This window comes from Synchiropus splendidus, chromosome 9 (genome assembly GCF_027744825.2).
Source record: "Synchiropus splendidus isolate RoL2022-P1 chromosome 9, RoL_Sspl_1.0, whole genome shotgun sequence".
NCBI lineage: Eukaryota > Metazoa > Chordata > Actinopteri > Syngnathiformes > Callionymidae > Synchiropus > Synchiropus splendidus.
Window position 1 is genome coordinate 13,796,430 of NC_071342.1, and position 18,481 is coordinate 13,814,910.

At 41.6% G+C, this 18,481-nt stretch overlaps 1 protein-coding gene across 31 annotated transcripts in view; it reads left to right on the forward strand.

The window, feature by feature from the left end:
- Window positions 1-18,481, forward strand: part of LOC128764562 (neurexin-1a-like) — a 223,358-nt gene that overhangs the window by 67,954 nt on the left and 136,923 nt on the right. For 20 of the 31 annotated variants that reach the window (XM_053874382.1, XM_053874389.1, XM_053874390.1 and 17 more), the window contains 5 exons: window positions 2,368-2,669; window positions 6,037-6,060; window positions 7,078-7,239; window positions 11,355-11,796; window positions 16,870-17,253. In XM_053874382.1, coding sequence (XP_053730357.1) covers window positions 2,368-2,669; window positions 6,037-6,060; window positions 7,078-7,239; window positions 11,355-11,796; window positions 16,870-17,253 — 1,314 coding nt within the window. Of the gene's footprint in view, window positions 1-2,367; window positions 2,670-2,728; window positions 5,615-6,036; window positions 6,061-7,077; window positions 7,240-11,354; window positions 11,797-16,869; window positions 17,254-18,481 lie in introns of those variants that run through there. The other 11 variants (XM_053874393.1, XM_053874396.1, XM_053874385.1 and 8 more) reach the window with 2 other exon arrangements.

Sequence of the window (18,481 nt, forward strand, 5' to 3'; positions counted from 1 at the left end):
CCCTCTGTCCATCTTGATTTTTGAGTGTCTCTCATCTGACAGCGTGCTAAATGGTAGAATGATTAGTAGGGCAATAAAAGAGTGTCAGAGACGTGGCTTGTTTTTCCGACGTCAAAGCATAGATGTTCTAATTGTGTCCACAGCTACAAGCCATTAATTTCCATTAGTTTTTCTCTTTTGAGTAAAGAAATTCAAACGTCACACTTAATGAAACACGTCTGACATGGACTCTAATATGTTATTAATGGGTTGAAAGGCTGGGAACAAAAGGCAGTGACAACTTTTACCGGTGTGTCTATTCATGGCTGTGCCCGAGGAGCTATTCCATCACTTTGTTCATGTCTTTTTCTGCTCTTTGTTCTCTGGGAGAAACTGAGGCTAAAGCAGCCAACTCTTATCTGTCCGCTCTTCAAGTGTCGTGACTCAAGGACATTAAGGTGACAGCGCCTCGCCAAGGTTTGATTGCTAGTCGACCACAGGTGTTGTCATCACGACGTGTTGTGAATTGGTGTTTGGCGCATGTTTACAAGTATCCAGCGTCAGGTGGAAGATGAAAAACAGCAGGGGCACATAAGGCTCTTACTTTTTTTTTTCCACCATGCTTTTCAGTCTCACTCCATGTGAAGTATTAAAAGTACTGAGTTTTCATGTCCTCTAAAAAAGTGGCGTGTGTCTAAGTGGAAAGGGATTTGTGTCATAAAACGTCTTCTCTGTAGTTCACTCTCCCTCGGGCAGGACGTGTTTGATTCTTTCCACCGCCAAAATATACACATTGACGGAATCCTTTTTTCAGAAATGTGACTTTTTTTGGGGGGCTTTGAGCTGCTTGCCAATGTTCAAATCCTGATGAGCTGCTTTTATAAATAAAGTTTTTCATCTTGTTCAAACACTGCCATGTCATCATGTTGAGCAGAGTAAACAGACTCTTAATGTAACTGTTTAAAGTGAACGAATAGTACTTGATTCACCCTGGAAGTAAATAATAGCTACAACGCCCTGAGCAGATGTGCAGCTCCTTTCCGCACAGATGTTCAACAAATATATGACTCCTTCATATAGTTCATCTTTATAATTAGATAGCTTTTTCACATTAGAAATATCATTCAGACTAGACTGGACTAGATTAGCGAAGTGCGGATTGAACTGGAAGCTGACAGTGTGAATGGAACTAGGGTTTTAACTAGTGATGTGTGGATGAGGTATCATGAAACAGTATTGCAGGGTTGATGAGTCAGCGCCCGAAATTTCAAAGGCCGCTAGATGGCGCTCTTTCTTTAGCTTCATTGAATTGGAAGTTCAAGTCGAAGCATCATGAAACCTCATCTACCCATCGCTAGTTGCCACAATGCTAAAATTGCAAACTCGATGTCAGGAATAGACTTTATGCTCAATACTATTTTGGGTACCTCAGGCATTAAAAAAGGCAAACAGTGGACAAAACAAAGTGATTAAACACCAATGATGTCTCCACTTGTTTCACAAATAAAGACAACATAACATAACACACCTCCAAGCTTTTTTCCACCAACAGACAGGGAAGTAAACCCCAACAATAACATAGCCTTAGCAGCGGTTGCAATAATAATAGATGCAGCTGTGCTTGCTGTCACATCACGTCTAATGGCTGCACCATCATCATAGTATTCTTTAATGTCAGAATGTTTCAAAAATAAACAAGAAAAAGCTAAGCTAAATCATTGGTAACCAACCCTGCTGCCCAGAAGTGCTGCAATGTATCTGCTGCTTCTTTGCACAATTCAATTTATATTACTTAAAGGAATTAAATGTGAGGTGATGCAGTGGAACTGGAGAGAGCGGCAGAGAGAGCAAGAGAGAGAGATGAGATTGACCCCAAACTATTGGCTCAATTTGTTATGTGTTCACGGCGCAGCGAGGAGGGGGAGGGTAGATTTAGTAAAGGGGGTAGAGGTCTTTCATTTTCACTGATGGGGCTCTCAGACGTTGAAGGAAGTGCCGAAAAGTGTTGAGATCCAGTCAACTTCAATTACGGACCCTTGTCGTTTTCCCAGAGGTGCTCTCTGCTGCTTTTAAGGGGGAATCAATGGGGTGACAGATTCTTGTGGACAGCGGACTCTTTTGTTCCTTAGATTGTTGTGTCTCTGAGCGTTGCCCTTAGTGTGTTGGCTTCTGTGTTTCTCTTTGTATAAATAATGATTCAGAAGATAAGGAAAAGGTGAAGATGGATGAGAATTACGGTATTATTCCTCAATATTCACTTCAACAAATGGATTTAAATCAACGGTCCCCTTTGAGCTATTGAAGTGTTTCCATCTGGTTGCAACTGTTTAGCTCCCCCAAATAGCCTGTGATATTAATAAATCGCTTTCTCCGTCTTTGTCTCGGCAGGAAAAGAAGAGTATGTTGCAACCTTCAAAGGATCCGAGTTCTTCTGCTACGACTTGTCCTTGAACCCGATTCAAAGCAGCAGTGATGAAATCACATTGTCATTCAAGACGCTCCAGAGGAACGGACTGATGCTGCACACGGGGAAATCTGCCGATTACGTCAACCTGGCGCTGAAAAACGGGGCAGTCTCTCTTGTCATTAATTTGGGCTCTGGAGCCTTTGAAGCTCTGGTGGAGCCGGTCAATGGGAAATTTAATGACAATGATTGGCATGATGTCAAAGTAACGAGGAATCTACGTCAGGTAACAGTACATAGGGCAATGCCTAGATGCAGTGAACGAAACAAACCAATGCGGTCATGACCATCACATCACGTGTGCCAACATTTTACAAGAGTTTGCAGCGGAATTGCCTCATGAAGCATTAAATAATGAAGACACATTATATCCACAAATGAGCAGGGAGACCATGATTCTGTTGAAAGTGAAGGCGGTCATTGGGGTAAGGTTAAGCATCGCGCTGAGTCAGGCCCCGTCCACAAGGGGAATGGAGTTGCATTAGCAAAAATTCAGTGTAGACCTTTTTATCCCCATGAAGTGAACTGGCATTTTTTTTTTAACTAGACCTCGACCTAGATGGATTTAAAACTGAAATTGCAGCTACACGACAACTGTGGACTCCAAAGCAGTGCTCTTTCTGCGGCATCTGCTGATCTTCAATTGTTGGTAGTGATGGGCTGATGAGGCTTCATGAAACACTGCCTTTATTTTCAGACCTCAGCAGGTGGAGCTCTCAGGTCAAAAATGATGTGAAGTGTCAGTGAAATTGTTGTTCTAGAACAAGGGTTTTAGAGCAGAGAGTGCCATCTACTGGAGTCATCTGAAAATAAGGGCACTGTTTCGAGAACCCTCATAAGCCCATCAGTAACTCAGAAACAAGCAGTCATGGCTTGCAAGATGCCAAAGAGGTGCCTTTTGGAAGGCAATGATGTGGCAGAACCAGAATCAAAGAACTTGACTCAAATCCTCCTTTGCCAATGTCTTCCTTTCTGAATACAGTGTCTACTATGTATTTGTGTGCATGTGCCAGGCTTTCGTCTTTGTTACAGTGGAGCATTCCGATGCCATATACAGGCCTGGCATGTGTACTGCACATTTTCGCTTGCTAGTGTAGACACTTGAACGTCTGCTTTTTTTTTGCTTTTTTTAATTATACCAAAATTTCGAAAACATCAGAAAGCAAGTATTTTTGTTGTTTCAAAAATCTTTGTAACTGAAACCTGAAAAAAAATGTGCGTCTAGTGACTGAGATTCCTTTACATGGAGCACTAAAGTTGTCACCATGAATGAGGCTGCTATTAAATAATACAATTTCAGGGTTCCTGACCTAAAGTTAAAATAGAAACAAGGCAGCAGTTTCAGTTTCCAAACAGTACTGCCACTGTTCCATGCTTTTGAGGAACTAAGAGGCCAGTGCTGCTTCTCTCTGGACTGGGGTGAACCAGAGCTGCTGTTGCTAATGCACAGGTAATCCCTGAACATTACATATTGACAATAATGGGCTCTTGACTGTGCTCGAGCCCTGTGACTCATCACTACATAAATAATTCTCAGGTATTTTAGACGATGACTCAGACGACAGAGCTCAGATGGAATACAATTTTTGAAAATCCCTTATTTAGCACTCCGTGCCACTTTGGCTCACTTGCTTGAGAGGAGGGCTCCAAAAACATCAGATCCATCACGCTATCCTCTTGTGTGACTGCTTGTGTATCTCTCCTCTGACTTGTCTGCTGAGACAGCTCGCTGAAGGACCAAGTGCTCTGCCTATTAAATCAAATAGTTTGTTTAATCTTGGTCCAAAAAATAGATCTAAAAATGCCCACCATATAGACAAAATACATATTTTGATGTTCCTTTTCTTATTATTACCGACACCATTGTGTTTTATAGCCATCCAGATAACCTCTCATTTCTCTCAGAATCATAACTCTTAAGACTGTGCTATCTTGGATCACAAAGTGATGTTCAAGAACATAAACAAATAGCTCTGTTATCCAAGGGAGAACTATTCTTGGCAATTGTGGCAGTAGTGAGACCTGACATGATCTATAGTTTAGAGACAGTAGCTTTGACAGAGAGTCAGGAACCAGAGTTGTAGTGACATTGGGCTTCATTGAGAGTGTCAGGAAACAAAACAAGAAATGAGTCTCCCAGAGTGAGAGCTTTTGTTTTGGAGGCCACAGACTGTTGTTTGGATGCATGGAGATCTGGTGTTTGCTGGACAAAGAATGCTTATGATTGAGCTACTCAACAGATGATTTGGAAGACAACCATTGTGGCTCAATGACATAAAAGGACAGGGGTTGCAAGGGAGGATAGCTAAGATTAGTGATGGGTCGATGGGGTGTCATGAAACAGTATTGCAGGGTTGATGATACAGTGTCCTAATTTTCAGCGTAGACGACGCTCTTGGCAAATCCAAACATTATCCAGCAGACAGTGCCACCTGGTGGCCACTGAAAATCAGGAAAATCAACCCTTCAATACTGTGACATGAAGCCTCATCTACACATCAGTTGGTGATATCAATCTAGTGTGATACACTGGCACTAACATTATGAAAGGTAAACACAGGGATTGTTGGTGAAACAGACGTGCAAGAAAGATGGTGGTGTCAATGTCCAAAATGGACTCCGCCTTGATGAGTCATCTGAGAGATACTCAGAGGACAACGACTGGTCCACCACATCAAGAGAAGACTTGGGGCTTATTATTTGTGTAAGAGACGCAGTAGACTGTGGTATTCCCTCATACTTCTTAGGGGAAGTCTTGCCCTCTATGGCCCCATGAACCGACCTCACTTAAGCAGTGGAAGAGGGATGGATGAGTTAGACTGGAGTCAGCAACCAAAGTGTTCCATTTCCATAACACATGGAATACTAAACTCAATAAAAGCTCCGTGCAGTTATTTCTTCAGAGCTAATTATTTAGTATAATTACCTTTTCAGAATGGGGTTAAGCTAGAATCTCCCTGTTCATTTGGTGGAAACCTATTTGGTTATTTTGGATTATCTGGATTATCCGTGCTTGTTAATAACAATTCCTTTTTTCAGCGATTAACAGTCCCAGTGCGTGCACTGACAGCTAGATGGAGTTTACCATCCTTTCCCATTCTGTGCCAGGGTCTTTGCTTTGTCTCATTGCAGTAAAGTGATCCTAAAGTTCATCAATAAGACCAAGACGAGGTACAGTATTGTAAGGGCACATCCAGATTGGACCACTAAATACAAAAGTGGGGGCTCCAGTCACAGAAGGTCAACTGATGTGCTTTAGGCACTTCTTGCTTATTATGCGTCGATCATATTTGATTTGAACTCGGACGGGGATTATTTCATTTGGTCCTGCAGCTCCAGCTGTGTTGGGATGGTCCTGCAAAAAAAAAACGTCTAGCGATTGACCTGGTCTGCTTTTTTCTTGTTAAACTTTTTTTGCCCTCTCAGTGTTACTAACATGCTTTGAAAACTAACATCACTCATGGAATGTGCCATTCTACTAACCAGTTTGGGTTTTGCCGTTTAACAATGTACTTACCATCATATATGATTTGAGTAACAATCGTTATTCTGTTCACAGTTTTTAATTTCCTTTCTCCCCCTTTTCCACAAAGCACTCAGGCATTGGACACGCTATGGTAAACAAACTACATTGTTCGGTAGATATCATTCTAATTGTTTCTTAGTTTGGGTTTGCCGTGTCTTTTCCTCCTTTTGTTTGAAACTGTAGACGTCATTTACAAAAAACAGGGAAGTCGCGGTTGGTAATCTTCTGCTTACCTTTTTTCAAAGTTTCTTTTCTCGACCATTCATTGGTTTCGCCCTCGATTATCACTTTTCAATTCTGTCCAATTGTTTTTGATTCACCCTTTTAGGAGCATCATTTCAAGCCTTTTGCATCAGGCTGTGGTTTATATTGAGGATCCTCTCCTGTCTGGCTGGTCTTTTGGCTCAGCCAGTTGTATCTCCATCCACTCTGCATGATGTGAAGTTTGTGTTCATCTGTCAAGATGGGTGTGTCAGTCCATCCGTGTGTGGGTCGTGCTTCTCTGATTCTTTCTCGGCTCTCTTTTGTGGCCTAGCTGTGTTCCTTTTGTCCTGCATGGATGTGATAGCTTGGCGGAAAAATCTAAACACAAGCGCTGATCTCAATGAGAAGAAAAGACGAAGGCATGCGTTTCCTTTCTAAGCCAATGCCTTTTGATTTCCTTTCCTGAGAAGAACCTGATTTAGCATGTGCTCTCTTACTAACAAGTAGCACGATCAAATTTTATTTTTTTGAAGACATTTTGTTTTCTTACTAATAAAGGGTTTTGATTAAAACCAAGTTAACACTTTACTAACACCATTTTTGTGTCTGCAAAATAACCTTTTATGTTGTTCTCTGAGCAATACTAACATTGTTCTCTGGGCTATTCACTAACACTTGCTAACCAGAATAATATTGTTTTTGGGGGGCTTGCTGTCTTCCAACTAATCAAACTGGACAAAATAACAAAAGTAAAACAAGAAAAAAGACTTGAAACAGACATGAAAATGGGTTTCAGGAGCAATATAGGGACGTCTGCCAAGACATGAGAACGGAAAGCTTGGAGTCCAGTGGTATTCAGGCTGTCTGAGTAGAGCCTGTTCTTTCCATGTGCTTTGTTGTCTAGGTTACGATATCCGTGGACGGGATTCTGACCACCACAGGGTATACACAGGAAGACTACACCATGCTAGGTTCTGATGACTTTTTCTACGTTGGAGGGAGTCCTAGCACCGCTGACCTGCCCGGATCTCCAGTTAGCAACAACTTCATGGGCTGCCTGAAGGAGGTGAGATCCACTTCTGTTTGCACTCTGCGGCTGGTGGGTGTTCAGGATATGACTGGGTTCACCTCAGTACTTCACAATGAGGCCTTGCGCCCACGCATTCACCCTGTCTCATCCTTTAGACTTTCCTTGAGTTTGTTTTCCCTCACGAACAATATTGCCTCAAACATTGCAGACTAAATAGTGTCTTGTGCATATAAAAAAGGATGGATTGAGTTTGGCATGTTGTGGTTGAAGAGGAAGTACAGTATAGCTGTTAAAATACTGCACGTATGTTTAATAATAACAATAATAATAACAAGAAGAAGAAGAACAATAATAATAATATGTCCTGATTTTTTGTTTTTTTATTGTTGCAGAAATAATCTGCAAAATGTGGAGTTGAAAAGAAAGTCTTAAAAAAATAAAATATGTCACAGGGTCACAGGTTCGCACAAGTGTCACAGGTATCATGTGACTCTTGGTATTATGTAACGTGTGTCACAGTGACATCAGCAAATGAACAAGGAGGACAGTGTGTAACATTATGCTCATATGAAGTGCATACTTCTCTCAATACATGTGACTGTTGTCATCTGATTATTTATATTTGCTCCAGTTATATTGTAAACATTGCATCAATACCTTTGACATGCGTTAAACCGCTAGTTTTTAGCTTTGTAATTCACAAGGTATTTGTTTATTTATTTAATTTATTTTAAATGTATTATTATTAGTCGTAGTATTGTTATATTATAATATCCTAATAATATCCATGTTTTGAATGTCTTAATGAAATTAAAGAAAAAAATACTTCACACAATGTCATTAGAAAAGGAATTTTAAAATTAAAAAAAAGAAAAAAACAGTTTGATCCTCTGTGTAATCTGTCACTGTTGTAGAGTTCCTTCACAACTCTCCCCTGGAGAGCAGGATTTCATTGTCAGTGAACCAGTCTGAGGGGTGTGAGGCAGGCGTGTTTAATGAGCAGTCAGCGTAGGTACCATATGTCCACATGCCGTGTGCTGCTCATTAGAGCTCTCCAAGTCGGATGCACTATATTTGTTCAGTCCATGAATATGGGATTTCACAGATGTGTTGACAAAGAGAACACTAACACCAGTCATTTGGGCGCTCACTTAAACATGAACTGTTTATTTCCTCTTGTGCTGCTTTAAATGGTGAACAAAAGAAGTTGTATTGTGTTTGCTGTGAGATATAAATAACTTCACAGGCAATTGGAGGCAAGTGAGTGTCGTCTGATACAGAGTGCTTCCTCTTGGATGCTCACTCAATCCGTTTGGGGTGATGGAAGATGAGAGGGTGTTGGAAAGTTGAGAACACATTGCTCTCAATATACAAGACACCTCTGAGCAGATCCTTGAGGGATAGAGTGATAAACATGCAGCGTTTTTAAGATACCATCACCCCTTTGCTCTGGCACCTCAGACACCACATGCTCAGAAACGTCCTTCACATTGTTTTGAAATGATACTGTGATGATTAATGAAGTTTTCTTAGAACTCTCTAGGATCTTTGCACCAACATTTTATACGGTTGAATCGTAAACTTAAAATGGCTGCCTTGACAAAATAATGAACATACAGCTCTCAGGCTTTTCATTCATTTAGGTAAATTACGCTTAGTAGTTTTAATTGACAGATAATAAAATATTCCAAAACTTAATAAAGAAAAATAAAAAAATAATTCGATTCGAAACTTTTCTTACAGATTCAAAAACTTCAGGTACAAAACCTTCTTGTCAGATTTTAAACCTTAACGTGAATTTAAAAAAATGCCCGCACATTTCAATGATTTTACTGTAAGTAAACTGCCCATTCATGTGTGTTTAACCTACGAATTAGCCTGTGACTAATATAAGCTTCTTGTTAAGAATGAAAATATTTTACCCTGGAATGGTCCCTGAAAGTTCACTCTAAACAACAAGGTAATTACTGATTAATATATTGTTATTACAGTAAATAAGATGGTAATTATCTTATTATTAGTTAATTTCTGTTCCCTAATCTGGAGCGTAACCAAATTTTTTTACGGTGATTTAGCTCTATACATATCAATATTAAACGTTGACCTGTTGGCTGTGATGACTGAACAGATACTGCAGTCATCGCTCAGGTGTCATAGCCTGAGCTAGCTGATGAATTAGCGCAACATCTCAAGGGCACCGCCAGCCAGACTGAGGCTACTCTGAGTCAAAAGGGCCCTTTGTGTAAATGAATCAGAAGTCTCGTAAAGAAGAACTGCCCCATTTAGCTCAGTAAATAGACTCTCAGGCGGTTATTTACATGTTCATTCACTACTTTGAATTACCTGAGCACAGCATATTTTGCTCAGTGATAAACTCAACGCTCCGTGCAAATGCACTCCCATCGGAGCTGTCCCGGTTTTCAGGTGGACACTTGGCATCGACGCATGTAAAGAACGTGGCCGGCTTTTAAAATCCCACAAATGTTACAAATGCCATTTAGCGGTAAGCCATCAATGCACATTACCCACAGGACAAAATAGTCTTTAAACTCCGCTGTCACTGTTTGTGTATCGGCAACCAGGGTGCCGTTTTCGAAGCCATGTATTGAGCCAGATATGTATAAACACAGCATTGATCGTCCAATATTTATGTGGAAGGACAGGAACGCACATTCGTATCTCAATCTGAGTCGGAATTTGGTTTCAAGTTCTCTTAAACCTTGCCATATTGGTTCAAACAAACTGCAGCAGGAGTTTGTTCAGTCTCACAAATGAGTTGTGGCTTTCATCTGTGAAAATGATTGTCATCCTTGTTAATTAGGCGCCGCGCCACATTGCCGCTCGGAGCCTGTGACTCTGCTTTGTATCATTTGGCACCGACCCACCAAGGTCATAGCACAAGCGCACTTCATTTAGTCCGACAGCCCGAGTTCTAACCATGTGTGATCCACGCGTCACAGAACGTGCGCCTGGCTTATTAAGGCTGCTTCGTCTAGTTTCTCTGTGTATTGAACGTGACACTCTATTATTTAGGTGTACGTGAAGCGTATGGTTGTCCTTCAGCAACCCCGGGATTATTTAGGTGCAAACTTAGGAGTCATGTTTTCTAAGATGTGCACTCCAGACCTAACATTACAGCCTTGGCTTGAAGTTAAAAACAACTCACAGACTGAAATAGTCAGAGTTAAGAACATTATTATTCCCTTATTATTAATAAACATTATTTATTATTTATTATTATTTAAAACTGTTGGACGAGCAGGGCACCATTGTGTACAACATCCAGTACAAACGTAAAAATAACAAATACACTGATCAGCTGTGTTGCAGTAAAAGAACAATATTGGTGAGGCTGACTGTGGAGTTGAATTAGCCGCGAAGCTAAGGTTTGCTAAGCAATAGAGGAGGACAGGAGTGGCAGAGAGATGGGCGTGACTACATGTAGATCTTGAATTGACCAGGTTATCCTATTGTGTATAAAGATATTTTTTTCTTCTTCTTGATGGTGTTTCCCAAACTGACAAAATTTTCATGATGATGATTTATAAATTTTTCTTAATCCAAGTTAATTCAGGACTCATATTCATTTATTATTATTATTATTATTATTATTATTATTATTATTATTATTATTATTATTATTATTATTATTATTATTATTGTATTTGTTGTGTTTTTTTTCTTTCAAATCTGTATTATTCTTTTTTTTCCAAGTCACTTTTTAGATGCCAAATAGTTTTTTTGTATTGAACCATCCCCCGTCAATCTTTAATGGACAAGCTCTGCAGTGCGTCACATGACCAACTCAAAGATGTTATTAAAAACAACGCAAAGTTCAATCACCAAAATATATCATTTTTCCTTTGGCTATTGTGATAGAATATTTATAAGCAATTCCCCAGGGTGGACGGCAGTCGCAGCACATGTCACGGAATCGAGTTTCGGAATGTATATGTCATGCATTTTCCTGTGAGCCACTGCAATTCTCTTGTCATGTAAGCTTTTTTTTTCATTGGATTTTATGCTGCGTTCATGTAAAGACAAGCGATAACTTTGTAACTGAATCAGTATTGTTTCATTGAACTGAGCTCGAGTCGCAATGCAAGGCAAATCCAAGGTATTAAGGTTTCCTCCGTCTTTTGTCTGGTCAGGTGGTGTATAAAAACAACGATGTGCGACTGGAGCTCTCCAGACTGGCCAAGCAAGGGGACCCCAAGATGAAGGTTCATGGGACCATCGCATTCAAATGTGAAAACGTAGCCACTCTGGACCCCATCACTTTTGAGACCCCTGAGTCATTTATCGTTCTTAACAAGTGGAACGCCAAAAAGACTGGTTCCATCTCCTTCGACTTCCGCACCACGGAGCCGAACGGCCTGCTCCTCTTCAGCCACGGCAAACCCAAACAACAGCCCAAAGACTCCAAGAGTCCCCAAGCTCTCAAGGTGGACTTTTTTGCCATCGAGATGCTGGATGGCCACTTGTATCTCCTGCTGGATATGGGCTCTGGAACCACCAAGACCAGGGCTGTGAACAAGAAGGTCAATGACGGAGAGTGGTACCACGTGGATTTCCAGCGGGACGGCAGATCAGGTAACTGTCAGTGAAAGGAAATATAAGTGATGAGACGCCCTTGAATTATTGTTTATTGTTCTGTTTGCTAACAATACTGTTGTCCTCTCTCACATGTGCCCTAGTCTGTGAGCTTCATCTCAGAAACATTCGTGTAGACAAAAAAAAAAATCTTAAAACTAGTTTCAGAACAACTTGCAGTCAATTTGTACCTAATGTTGCTGATACAGCCACTGTCTTTCAAACGTCAGGAACATGAGCTTGTTCCCCACATTTAAATTTTTCCATCTCTTCCGTCTATCCATCAGCTCTCGGTCAGGACGCCCTGTTCTCTGTTGATTTGCTTATCAAAGCAGCGTGTTTTAGTTTGTACTTCAAGTACATGCCACACAAATGAACAACTTCACCAATTCAGTATGGCATTTTGAAACTTCTGTTTAAACAAGTGAAGTGAAGAGTTTATGGGAAAAAAAACTCCCTTTTCAGTGTTCTGCCTTTGTGCCCTGCTTAAGTTTCCATGCTTAAGTTTCCATGGAAACAGGAGGTGGACCCTCCCAGTATTCAGATGGTGACTACACACTGCTTAGAATTTAAAAAAAAAAACAAGTTTTGATACTCCCCGACTTTATTATATATATACATTCTACTTGAGTCAGCCATGTTATCTGTGGTATGCATGAGCTGAAAAGCATGTGAAAGTATGTATCACTATAACATGGATTTCTACGCGCAACAAGCTTAATGCTGCCAAAATTGTCACATAGGCCAATGAAATTATATGCGTTTTATTGACATTAAAGTGTCAGGTCTCTGCTGTCCATCAACTCTGGCCACTGATGTCTCTCAACCTGCCTGCACTCTCTTCTTCACCTCCTTCCTATCCAAATGCATCCAAGCCAGAAAGTATTTATGAGCATATTTCAGAAGTATTTCCAAACTGTGGTAACCCATTAAAACGAAACATTTTTGTTAGTTCTTTAATATAATAAATTATGAATAAGTTATCATCTAGGTACAGTATGTATGTTTAATTTATAAATGCCAATTGCATATATTTATTACTAAACAGGTTTACGTGTAAAAGAGTGCTGTGAAATAAAAATAAACGCACCGAAACTCTCAGGAAATGACAATTTCAGTGGTTGGGTGCTACTACATCAAATATTTAACAGGATTAAAGCCCTTTTTCATACCCTGGGCTCAAGTGCCCTGCGAGTGCGCCACACAGCCGTTTCTTGCATGTTGATCATATATTGTATTAATTCCTGACGCAAAAGTGACACACTACACCAGGCGTAATTATTTGCGCTCCTCCATCCTCACCACGACAATAGCGGATTACGATCCCCTCTTTAGTGAAGCAGACTCTTCCTGCAGGAAGCTGCAAATGGACTTGGGCTCTCAGACAACATCTTCTAACCTCAATACATTAGGGACGCTAAGAGACACTTTGCTTTTAAGTGAGAGCTTCTGAGCTGGGAGTGCCGTGGGTCACTCATAGGAGACATTACATGGACATTGCTCTTTGTAGCCCCACTTCCTGCTGTGGCAAGCACACCACTTCTTCACACACACACACACTTCTATATCCCCAGAGCTTTCTAAAGTGACTCTCTGTAAGGAGAATCCAATCACATAGAGAGATTTGGCCTAACTGGATTGGAGTAATCCACTGTCCAACCTGTTTTGGAGATATGTGAGTGGGGTGAGGGAACACCAGGCCACTGCTGACTTGTGCTCGCCTTCGGGTTTGATACTGAAGCACAACGCACTGATTAAGTGTTTTGGGGAACATTTCTGTTCCTTAAAAAAAATAGAGGAGAACAGGGGGAACAGAGCATCTCAACTCGATAAAAAACGGAGATACTTAAATGTTGTATTTTAAGTTTACAAGAGGCCCTGGCTTTATCTTGATCGCTGCTTCAATGCTTAACATCATACGCTTGTCTCTGGTGATATTGTTTTTGCTTCTTTCTTTCTTCATTTCCTTCCTTATCTGTCATCGTCCACCCCTCCCATCCTTATCTCCACATTTTGTCCGTCCCCTCCCGCTTTTATGCTCAGCATGCTTCACAGACACTCTTCCTTTTGTCTAAGAATAGAATTCCGAACAGTCCTATATTGTGTGCTGAGGTTGTGACGATGGCACACATCCCCATGGGAAGGTAGAGTGCCTTCTGACCTAACATAGCTTGACTATGTTCACATACTTCCTCGCACGACTGTGACAAGTAAGCGAAGCAGTCGAAGCAGATCCGTAAAAGATGCTGACATCCTTCTCTTTTTAGCTGCTTACATCAGATCATAAGGACATCCGCACTGTATGCTGAAAATGCCCCTGTATGATACTTATGGTGGCGCTCTGGCTGGCGTATCGCCAGTGTTTTGGCACATGGTCAAAGCAATTCCATCACTTGGATGTTTCCTTGGCATCATAAATGACAACCAAAAATGGAACCAATTAGTAGTAAGTTGCCATCAGTACCAATATTTCCGAGCCTGATATGGAAACATGTCTTGAGAACCCAAAATTCCAGATTTTATGTTTTAAATCTCCTGAAAAGTAGGTAAAAGTGAATTTGTTTTTATAATTAATACACTTTTTGTATATGCACTTTCAGTTTTATAATGTATGTTTATTTTTTTTTTATGTGATTCCATGTTTTTTTAATTTTTTAATTTGCACTTTGTTTTTTTTTAAATGAGGTTCCATTGTCTCCTGCACGTTTCTTATGAGATTGCCAGTGGCCCTTCTGGGCCACCGTATTATACAGCTGTATGGCTTTTCACTGCAGCTACTCACAGCTCCATTTAGAATCAGAAATGGAAAACATGACTTCACAAAACATCACAAGCATTCAGTCACAAAAATAAATAGTTAATTTCGGTGTGACTTTATTGTCAAAATGTATTGGTTTTCATTTGACAAGTGTTAGAGTTGCTAACTAAGGTTGCTTGAGCTGTGGAACTCTTGAATACCGCTAAGGTAACATATGTTTTCAGCTATAGATATTGTTCTATTAATTTGATTGTATGATGTATTTTTTGAAGCCATTTGAAATGAGTATCTTGGCGGAGGTGTCACAGAGCTTTTCTAGCACATTGAGTACACGACGACACCTTGGTGAGTTCGGAGGATCAGCGATGCTTCAGCATGTCAAGCGCTACCCTCAATACAACAATTTCAATTCTATTGGGGTGAGACCTGTGACCTACCGCGTTCAAGCAGCTCCTTCACTGTTACTAAAAAGGACACTGACGTGATCACCAGTGAGACATTTGCCACTCAGACCACCCTCAACACAGACCAGACACTATGAATGAGTAATGCTCCAGTTTATCCTTCCCAACATTTTGTGAGCTAGACAGCTTTCTCTGCAAATACATGACAAGCACCGTGGCAAGCAGGCGGCCACTTCTCCCAATTCCCCACAGAATTTCCTTGTTTAGCTTACTGTTTGTTATATTGGGAGACAATGGAGCTGATAGGCATATTTTCGATGAAAACCCTAACTGATCATGATACTTATTTCTCGGCCTGGCACCTGCTTCACTTTGAGAAAACTTTTCTCGCAAATGAGTTTGATGTAGTGAGCTCATTAGCTATAACCTGAAGGGAGCTGTTCTGGCTGCGCGACGGCTGGCCAAGCATGTGAAGCTTCGAAGTCGCAGCAGATGTGAATGCTGCGGAAGGGGGCAACGGATGGCGGCAGCTGAGTATCTGGAACAGATGCCTGGGGCTAAGACCTTGAGAAAGAGCCGGTTCCTCTTATCGGGAACAGGTCAATAACGGTGCCTCACCCCTTTACTGGTCTTCTTCAAAACAACACCAGTAATGCTTGTCTCACACAGCTGGGTTTAAACCAATTTCTATCTTTGAATGGTCACTAACATAAAGCAATAGAACACTTTAAAGTAGATATAATCAAATATTGCCCGTCTGTGTGGTAATCCTGGCAGTAACACGATTTTAAGCGCCCCGTTTAACGTCTGACAACTGTCTAAAATATGGCAGGAAAACAATTCCTGGGTGGCTCCAGGCTTGTTTGCCAACATAAACAGTTGGCAGGGAAGAGTAACTTAAAGCTATGCTCCCATTACACATACAAGTTAGGACTCCGCCATTTTGCTGAAGGCCATCGGCTAATAGCTCTTTCATATCTGTCATGGGTTGCATCTGCCACTCATTTTATAGCAGTTTTCCTTCTTTATGAAACTTCCCAGGCTGTTTCTTCGCCTCTCTCTGCGGGCCAGCTGAGATCCATGCGCCCTGCATTCCAGGACGGGGGTTGTGGAATGCCAATAGTTAACCATCCACTATTGCTTCTGCACTGAGAGTAATAGATCCATATACAAATTAATCACCCGGTCTGAGTCCCACACTGTGGCCCCTCTTCGCTCGGCTTTGCAGTCCAGTCATGTCCACCGTTGTTTACCGGGCTCCAGATCGAGAATTAAACCTGAATGAGAGCAATAAATCACAAAGGGGTAACACGCACACACACACAGACACACACACAGACACACACACAGACACACACACACACACACACACACACACACACACACACACACACACACACACACACACACACACCCACACACACACGGTCCTGTCCTGAGCTCATGTGTTGAAAAAGTAAAGAGACGAGGTGAAAAAAACAAACTGAGCAGGTTCATTACTCAAGTTCAGGAAGATGGCTGCCGAGTTTTGTTTTGGGTTCGTCTTCTTGCTGAAGTGATACAAAGCTTATTTTTTTTATCGTGGACGCTCCGTTGATGAAGTAGATTTATTAGAGGAAATCCACAGAAAATGAAGAGGCTACTCATCGGGATCCCAGATTAGGCTGCTAATAGACTGTGTCCTGTCCTTTGATGAATGCGTCGTATCAACTCTCATCCGTCATTTCAAATGAACAGAATCCTGACCCCGTCTAGATAGATAACAGTAATTAAGCAAACGTCTTCATCGCACCATTCTTGCCGGCATGTTTATGGTGGTTGTGTCACCTAGCGGTAGTTGAGTGGTGATGAATGATTTATTGCCGGCCAGAACAGAATGCACTGCAGTAACCTGCTGGTTTTTCTGCCCAGGCACCATCTCCATCAACACCCTGCGCACCGCCTATACAGCACCAGGGGAAAGTGAGATCCTCGACTTGGATGATAACCTGTACCTTGGGGGTTTGCCAGAGAACAAAATGGGCCTGGTCTTTCCCACCGAGGTGTGGACCGCTCTCCTCAACTACGGCTACGTTGGCTGCATTCGGGATCTTTTTATTGACGGACAGAGTAAGGACGTACGGCGCCTGGCTGAAGTCCAGAAAGCAGCCGGGGTCAAGCCCTCTTGCTCCAAAGAACCACCCAAGCAGTGTTTGAGTAACCCCTGCCAAAACAATGGAATCTGTCGGGAGGGATGGAACCGCTACGTTTGTGACTGCTCAGGGACTGGATACCTGGGACGCTCCTGCGAGAGAGGTGAGAGGTCACTTTATTTATTGACCCCACGTACAATGCTGTGCTCTGTTTCCAGTATTCATAAAATGACACACAACTGTAGAACTGACACGTCTACCACGCAAAGCAAACTGTTCCTAGAAACTTGCCTGGAGTAGCTTTGGGACGGAATCACTTTCTCCTAGTGCAGATCTGCCTCAAACTGCTCCCAAATTGCCGATGAAATCCCCTCAATGCACTTCTGGCCTTTACAAACATTGAGCAGCAACTGGAGCGAGTTATACTGACCATTTACGCCACCAATTCTCAAACGTGAACAGAATGGCTGAGTGCAGTAGACGTCAGTTTAGTATAGGCCTCAAAAGGGCACGTGATCTTCCAATGCAGTATGGGCTTTGGTCGCCATTTTTACTCTTTATTTACAACTGAGAAAGACACTGTGCTGCGAGAGACAGAGAGACATGAAAAACGCATGGAGGAATGAACTGCACAGTGGCTGCATAACACATAGCTTTGTTGATCATCACGTGTGAAATTCAGTTTTGATCAGAGTACGACAAAGTGTTAAAAGCCGAGACAAAAGTAATTGTATAGGAAAATGCGCAGCTCCGTGTGGATGTAGCCTAATGCTAGTTGTAAACTAGTTGTTGAAGTGCAAATATTTTACAGCAGACAGTGCCATCTGGAGGCCTCTGAAAATCAGCACACAAGAAACGTCAACCAAATTGCGTTCGTGACAGAGAAGACGCACGCTGATGACATCATCTCTTGGCGCACTCTCCTCTCTGTGATCGCACAACAAAAACATATAGTAACAGGCAAGAAGTCGAATTTTCCTGTTGCGCAATTTCACTAAATTCCCTAAAAATGTATGATGATGGAAACCCCATTATTAAAGATCTGTGTCATAGTTGCCGTCTTGTTGAAAGAACAAAGGCATTTCTTACCTCCCTCAAATGCCTGTGATTCTCCACTGTCACTGTTGCATTGACTCAAGAGGGTATTGAATTGAATGGTTCAGTATTAGCATACTGAACACACTACAGGACAGTTTGAGTGTGCATCTGCTGGTAATCTGTGGGATTTGCACCTCTTAAATTGCATAGGTTTCCCACATGTGCTCTTCCAGGCAGGGTAATGGCTTGACAGGAATATGGCTTCGGTATGTGAGGGAGGCGTCGGCATTGGACACAGATCGCCGCGCTTTAGAAACGTAATTAGCCAGTGAGCTCTTGAACTTGTAAATGAT